General features: G+C 27.9%; 4 protein-coding genes across 4 annotated transcripts; all 4 read right to left on the bottom strand.

Annotated features, from left to right (window-relative positions):
• Positions 1–1,292: 1,292 nt before the first annotated feature.
• Positions 1,293–1,796, bottom strand: LOC105460377. The gene is made up of 3 exons (XM_011706823.1): positions 1,732–1,796; positions 1,424–1,556; positions 1,293–1,343 (listed from the first exon to the last, which is right to left on the bottom strand). The coding sequence occupies exons 1-3, from the start codon at positions 1,794–1,796 to the stop codon at positions 1,293–1,295; spliced, it is 249 nt and encodes an 82-aa protein (XP_011705125.1).
• A 508-nt stretch (positions 1,797–2,304) lies between these two features.
• On the bottom strand, positions 2,305–2,968 carry LOC105460376. The gene is made up of 3 exons (XM_011706822.1): positions 2,787–2,968; positions 2,495–2,605; positions 2,305–2,431 (listed from the first exon to the last, which is right to left on the bottom strand). Exons 1-3 carry the CDS (start codon positions 2,966–2,968, stop codon positions 2,305–2,307), a joined length of 420 nt encoding a protein of 139 aa, XP_011705124.1.
• Positions 2,969–5,585: 2,617 nt separating this feature from the next.
• Positions 5,586–6,097, bottom strand: LOC105460373. The gene is made up of 3 exons (XM_011706818.1): positions 6,033–6,097; positions 5,710–5,842; positions 5,586–5,636 (listed from the first exon to the last, which is right to left on the bottom strand). Exons 1-3 carry the CDS (start codon positions 6,095–6,097, stop codon positions 5,586–5,588), a joined length of 249 nt encoding a protein of 82 aa, XP_011705120.1.
• Positions 6,098–6,688: 591 nt separating this feature from the next.
• Positions 6,689–7,349, bottom strand: LOC105460375. Its single transcript, XM_011706821.1, has 3 exons — positions 7,162–7,349; positions 6,897–7,013; positions 6,689–6,836 (listed from the first exon to the last, which is right to left on the bottom strand). The coding sequence occupies exons 1-3, from the start codon at positions 7,347–7,349 to the stop codon at positions 6,689–6,691; spliced, it is 453 nt and encodes a 150-aa protein (XP_011705123.1).
• Between the last annotated feature and the right edge of the window lie 631 nt (positions 7,350–7,980).

The raw sequence follows: 7,980 nt of genomic DNA, 5'->3' as shown, positions 1-7,980 counted from the left end.
ATAATGCTAAACAAACAAATTGCGTGTACATAGCGCGCGCTTTGTTGTAGTCTTCTTTGGATTGATAAAAGAATCAAATTGCATGTGTATTAAAGTAAATAATTTAACAGCGAAAGTTATGCGGTAATTTATCTTACAATAATATTATTATATTATTGCTTTACCTGAAATATAATACCTGTAGATAGAATAACAAGGAAGAACACAAACTGTAAGTCAGTAAATTTTGATTGCTGATAGGGCCATAAACCGATAGCGAGCAACAGGATTCTATTGAGAATATAATATTGAGTTTCTAGGCGTATCATTTTTCTACGAGCGACTAAGTGTTACTACGAAGACTGAAGACATCATGTGTTTATGCTTCCTTTTTTCACTGATTCATTAAATATTTTGTATCTTATTTCTTCTGATAAATTTCAATGCAAATTTCCTAATTTATAATTATTGATTGTGTAGAAGTTTGCTGTAAGATCTCGATGTACTCAATTCAAGCAATTTCTCAACAAATTATGAATATTTATGTAATCAATCTATCATTAAAGGTAATTTAACAGATGTTCTTTCTCATGAAATTGAACTACGGAAAAGCCGCGCAGGCGCATTTTTACTCTCTTTGCGTCGATACTTCATTCTAGTCCACGCACTCACAGGATACACTTCGTCTTCGAGAGAGACGGCTTTAAGTTTAATCTATTCAGTGACGAATCTGTTTAGTAAAGTTAATAATTTAAAAAATAATTGCGTTAGCTTAACATCTGATACTATTATTTTCTTAAATTACAATCGATGTAATTAACATTTTTAGCAAGTGTTAAGTACTGATGTGTCAACGTTTATAATTAAACCATTTATTCTATTGGTAATATTCTTTTTCTTTATTTCTTAATTTTTTAATTATATGTTATTTATCAATGAAAACTTTCAACTTAAATATTTATATAATTGTTGACGAAATGAATTAATTAAAAGTAATATTTAAATAATATTAATTTAATAACAAATTGCGCTTGGAAAAAATTTTACTGTAGAATGTTATAAAATAATTATATAAACATGCACTGTTTACATTTGAACTATAGCTCGTACAATGATTAATTTCGGTGCATTGTAAAAATCCACTATTTTAATTAGAATAATTTTAATCTTCTTCTAAAACGGGGAAATATATCTCTACATTTTATATTCAAAATAAATTTATTTTCTAAGCTTGTGTGAATGTCATCGTTACTTCATTAATCTCTTCACTATCTCTCCACTATAATGATAATAATAAGTTTATATTTTTTTCGTCACTTCGTAGAATATATGACAGTAAAATAAGATACCGAGGCCTTTACTAGCTGCAAATATAAACATACTTTTTTATTGTTTCTAATGTATATAAGATGGTATTATATTAAAATATTCTGCATTATATTACCGTAGCGAAAAACTCCATGGATGCTACAAATATTCCACCGACATTTAAGGTAAATTCTTTAGTGTTTTTTTGTAACAAGAATAGTATCATTTTTTGTATGTTTAAAGGAGTTTTATACCACTTAATGTTGTACCTACGGAATGAACATAGACAACAGACTGCTAATTTGTGACAGAAATTTTTGAATCAAATAATTTTATCACATATACTGATTTGTTTTGCAACAGATCATTTTCTGTTTTTCCATTAATGCATCCACTGAAAAGAGGATGTTTGTACATTATCTCTTATAAGAATATTTCTCTTACGCAGTAAGGTATACATATTTATTGTAGTCGGTTATATTCTGTCCAAGATAATTGGCTATAAACATGTATGCAATGCTTACAATCATATACCAGAATGGTAGAAAAAGTTTGTTGAAATTATTTTTAGATGCTATCTGAAAAAGCTAAGAAACAAATTTCATGGAAATCTTCTGGGTATGTACATACGTTCTAAATATCAGCCTATGAATAATGCACAAATTTTGCTAATTCTTACGGCTAAGATAACAAGTAATTTATATAGTAATAAGTAATTGCTATAAAGCATTTACTAAACACAAATATTAATATGTTCTGCTTTTGTGCATATAAATAAGGGAAAGACGCGTAAAAATACGCACTTAATTAATTCTCACCTATGTCCTATAACAATAAAGTGCGTTTTCTTATTACTATATTTTTCAAATTGTTTCTATAATATCTACAATATTACATTTGCCATTTGCATATCATTCATTGACTTTTGTTGAAGATTGATAACTGATAGCATTAATTTGTCCATTCTTATTATATTATAAAATCATTATATGTATATGTAGTTTTGATTCAACACCGTCATACATTAGGTATTATACGAAACTGGAAACTTACTTGATACAGATTGAGACTAAAGCAAGCTACTACACATATCGTGAAACAAAATATCATTATCTCGAATGTGGACTCTAACTGCTTACACAACCTTCAAAAACAATAAAAATATTATTAACGTATATTATTGAATAACATTGGCGTAGATACGAACTTCATAGCTTGACGATGCATGTCAATGGCAGAAATTATGTTCTCGGTCATGAAAACCTTATTTTTTAGCGTAATATTTTGTAGAATGTTAACTGAATGCCCCATACGATAACTGTAAATATTTGTAATTTTATAGCAATTCGTCAAATGATACAATTTTTTAGCTAAAAACAAACTACTATAATATTTTTTTTTATTATAGTATGTTATATGAAAATAACAAATTTTGTAACAGTCTCGATTATTAAACTGTTAGAAGTAGAATATGCTTATTTCTACGTCTCTGTCCCTACCTTGCAATTCTAAACAGTCCGCAGATATGTTGAAGATATGTAATGAGAATTGTACCTGTTGCTAATAGTATAGTCACTCCTACACAATATACTATATACATATGCAACAGAATCAAATAGAAATACTTTTCTTGATTAACGAAGTATTTCTTTATAATGAGTATATAATGTAAATGAAACATAGTCCTTGATACATCAGTTTTATTTATCCAAATTTCAGATATAATAACAAGAAATATTCCGCAAATTATAATTACTAAAAGAAAGAATTTGTTATTCAAATTTGTAATAACTAAAATCGTTTTGTATAATATACTTCACATAATATACGTAATATAAAATATTTTTAAATCTTTTTAAGGGCAAATGTTATTACAAAATTATGACTATTTTTCTATTTTATTCGATTATTAAACACATTTGCCATTTATCGTAGATGCCACGGGTACATCACAAGTGCTTCAACAGACTCACAATAAATTTATACGTATACATATATAGTTGTAAGTATAATAAAATCAGTTTATTTTTTCACTCAACAGTTTATATATTAAATTGAAAATATAATTAAATTTAGAGTTAATAAATATTATCTTACCTGTAAATACAATTGTGAAACGTTTGGCAATACATCTATCTTCATAAACAATAGCAATTTCTTTTCTATCCTTTATCTTGCTAAGTACATATTGAAGATCCATCAGTAAACTCTTTACCTGTTATTGTAACAATTTACTATAACATCTTTCTGTACATCGAAAAGCACTTTTTACTATAGATTTATTTGACAAACACATCACTCTTCTTTAACGGATAATCTGTAAGTCAACTTACAGCTTCAATGTTAAGACGGAATCCCAGATACTTTATTACGAACAATGTAAAGAAAAGTATGGAAGATAGCACCTCGGCAATAAGGTCCAAAGTACATTTTAATATTATTAATGGTGCCAACTGTAAATAAATAGTTGTGCACAACTTTACATATAAATATGATTAAAAATAAAGATATAATGTATTCATCAGTTCTAAAAAGACACACGTATAGACGAATACAGACTTGTTACGTATTTGCGTATCTATAATTGTTGCGTATCAATTCCATAATACGATAATATAGCTTTGCCTATCGTTGTTTTAAAATTTTAATGTGAAATACTCCGGTCTACACTGATGCGCAATGTAAGCATAATAATACGATAATAATGCATGATTGTGAAACAAATTTGCATTCATCTTAAAAGATTTATTGTTGGTCATCCATAATAATGATAGATTTTCTTGCTTTAATTATTTGGTATAGTGAGAATAATTCTCATTACAAAGATCAAGTCAAGAACTATCAACTCGACAAATATCAAGCAGGTTTATTTTGTCTTAATTTATTTTGTCTTTTTGTATTAAAACTAAATACAGTGTTAAATACCAAATTACGTGCGTATAATGCGTGTTCTGTACTAGTCTTTTGGTTTCCTTTCTAAAAAAAAAAATATTAAATCGATACTTGCATCGAAGTTTGACGGATCTTTTTGGCGAATGGTTCTCAGATTCCACTTACTTCGCGAGCAGCTGTCATCATGACATGTTGTCATTTTGACAGTTATGCATAACAAGGAGTTAATAACATATTATAATGCAATGTAAATATTATAATATAATGTAATACATTTAAACAATTAAGTAGAAAGTAAAGAATGAAAAACGCGCACGAAGCACACGTCTGTGATGTCTAGTAGTAAAAATATCAGATTGCATATAGATTGAAATACAAAATTTAACAGTAAAAGACCGTCACGCGATAACTTATCTTACAATAATGTTATTACATTGTTTCTTTACTTGAAATATAAAACTTGTGGACACAATAGCAAGAAAAAAAACAGTTTGAAATTGAGTAAATTTGGATTGTCGATAAGGCCATAAACCGATGGCAAGTAACAGGATTCTGTTGAGAATGTAATACTGAGTTTCTAGGCGCATCATTTCTCTACGAGCGCCTAAGTATTACTGCGAAGACTGACGAAAGTGCGTTTATTCTCTTCTTTTCATTGATTGGCTAAATATTCCACATCTTATTTCCTCTTGTATAAATTTTAACAGAAAAATATTCCTCAATTTATAATAATTGATTCTGTAATAGTTTACTATGAGATCCGAACTTAATTCAACCAATTTCTCGGCAAACTGGGAATATTTATGTTCTATCTAAAGTTAAAGGTAATTCTGACAAGTGGTTTTTTTCTCACGAAGGTAAGCTACTTGCCACGCAAGCGCATTTCTTCCCTCTCATCACCGGAACGTCATTCTAGTCTGTACACTCATAGAATACACTTCTTTTTCGAGAAGGATATCTCTTAGTTTTTTTTGTATTGGATATACCTAAAGTTTATAACTTAAAAATAATTACAGCTGATTATATTAGATTAATATATCACCTAATCATTTTTAAAATTGCGATTAGCATAATTAACATTTTTAATACGTGTTAAATATTAATGTGTTAGCTATCTTGTTGTCTACAGTTAAATCATTTACTCTACACTGGTAGCACTCTCTCCCGTATATTTGATGATTTTTCAATGTGTTATTTATTAATGAAAACTTTCAACTTAAATATTTATATAAATTTTGACACAAATTAAATTAATTAAAACTAATATTTACTACATTAATATAATAGTTCTGCAAAAAATGCAAAAAATCTTATGTTTAAAAATTAAATTATTTTCGAAGCTTGAATACCGTCGTTTCTTTAAACTACATTTGCACAATGATAATAATAAATCAGTATTTGTTTTGTTACCGCGTAGAATATATGACAGTAAAATAAGATACGGAGGCCTTCACTAACTGCAATTAAAAACTTGTATTGTATCCATGTATATTAAGCTGGTCTTATTTAAAATATTTTACAAAATATTACCGTGGCAAAACCCTCTATGGATGCATCAAATACTCCACCGATATTTAAAGCAAATTCCTTCTCTCCTCTTTGCAAAAGGAATAATATCATTTTTTGTATATGTAAAGGAGTTTTATACCATTGGACATTGTACCTATGGAATTGAATATTTGAATACAGGTTGCAAATCACTAACTTAAGATAGTAATTTTTTACTAGTTATTTTCGGCATGTATATATAGATTTAAAATGCAGCAGGTCAAATCAATTTTGACAACTCTATTGTTGCAATCTGTGAAAGATGAAAACGTTCGCATACTTTCACATAAGAATGTTTCTCTTACGCAGCAATGAATACGTCATTATTGTGGTCAATTACACGCTGTCCAATATAGTTGGCTGTAAACATGTATACGATGCTTATAGATGCATATACAAACGGCAATGCAAATTCGAAGACATTATTTTTGGATGATGCTATTTGGAAGATCTAAGAAAGAAATTTCATATAAATTATCAGTCTCTTGCGTATTAAACATCCTAAATTTTGAAGCTGTGAATAATACATAAGTTTTTCTTATTTTTACAGATAAGACTACAATTTGTATAGAAATAATAATCGTATAAATCGTTGACTAAATAACAAGTATACCAATAAGTTTTACATATAATATACATTTTATACATATATAAGAGTTGTTTTCATATTACAAAGATTTTTTAATAATTCCGATTAAGTTTGACAATAAAAATTTTGTAAATTTGCATAAAAGAAATATGTATTTGTCACGTTTATGTACGTATTATGTTTAATGATAGAATGAAATGATAGATCCGAGTATTTCTCGCGTTATTTTTCTTCTTATAGTATCTATACTAATATGTATTTACAGTGTTGCACTTGTCATTTATATATTATTTATTAGCTGTTATTTAAGATTCATATATGTTTTTAGCTTTTATTTATCATGTTTTTAGGTTTGTATTTATAAAATTATTATTAATATGTAATTTCGATAAAACTCTCATAAATTGTTACACCAAATCGAAAACTTACTTGAAACAGATTGAGGCTAAAGCAAGCTACTACACATCCCGTGAAACAAAATATCATTATCTCGAATGTGGACAATAAATGCTTGGACAATCTTCAAAAACAAAATATATTACTAAATGTATTATACAAACTTGTCGATGTAGATACGAACTTCATTGCTTGACGATGAATGTCTACGGCACAAGTTATGCTCTTGGTCATCAAAATCTTGTTTTTTATTGTAATATTTTGTAAAGTATTGATATTAACTGCATGCTCGATACGATAACTGTAAATGTGTTTTAATTACAGAAATTCATTCAGTAATTCATTTTTTTAATAAAACACACCACACAAACTTTTTTTTCAAGATAATGCATTGTATAAAGATAATGAATTTTATATAACAAATATTAGAATTATATTCATATTCGTACCTAGCAATTCTAAATATTCCACAGGTATGTTCAAGATATGCAATAAGCATTGTACCTATTCCTAACATTATAGTCGTTCCAGCACATAATTCTACGTATATGTGTAGCATAATTAAATAGATATATTTTTCTTGATCGACAAAGTACTCTGTTAGAACGATGGAAGGATTTAATTGAGACGTGTTCATCGATATATTAATCTCAGCTGTAATAAGCCAAGACCAAATTTGAGCTATAATAATAATAAAATTTCCACAAATTCCAAATGCTAAAAAATAATAAAAGGACTTATTTAATTATGAATATTTAAAATTGTTTTATGTATATCGTATGCACGTATATTATAAAATCATTTTTAATTCTATCTACAAACGAATTTTACAGCAAAATTAGATGCTATTTTATTATTGAGAACTTAAAACGCCAACACAGTACAAAACGGATCTTGGTGCTTCCATATAATTTTTTTAGTGTGAATTTTACAATTTTTAGTTCATATAACACTACGTGGCCGCAAATTGCACGCTTCTCTACAGCTCTGAACCTAGTAATATGTAATATCACAATTAAATTGACGAATGCAATCTAATAAATCAATGTTCAAAGCATCTATTTAAATCCTACTTGATGCTCACTTGCATCTAATGCTTTCCTAATGAATCCCCTCTCCCTCGCGACGTCAAATGAATGCTAACTTGCATCTATACGAACCGTTCTCACCGAATCTGTAAAGAAATTTATTGCAAAAAAATATCACCTCATGTTCTCAGCCAGGACATGAGGTGATATTTATTCGCAATAAATTTCTTTACAGATTCG

Source organism: Wasmannia auropunctata, unplaced genomic scaffold (assembly GCF_000956235.1).
Source record: "Wasmannia auropunctata unplaced genomic scaffold, wasmannia.A_1.0 LD323388.1, whole genome shotgun sequence".
NCBI classification, from domain to species: domain Eukaryota; kingdom Metazoa; phylum Arthropoda; class Insecta; order Hymenoptera; family Formicidae; genus Wasmannia; species Wasmannia auropunctata.
The sequence above is the reverse complement of the archived record's forward strand: the minus strand, read 5'-3'. Positions and strand labels throughout refer to the sequence as shown.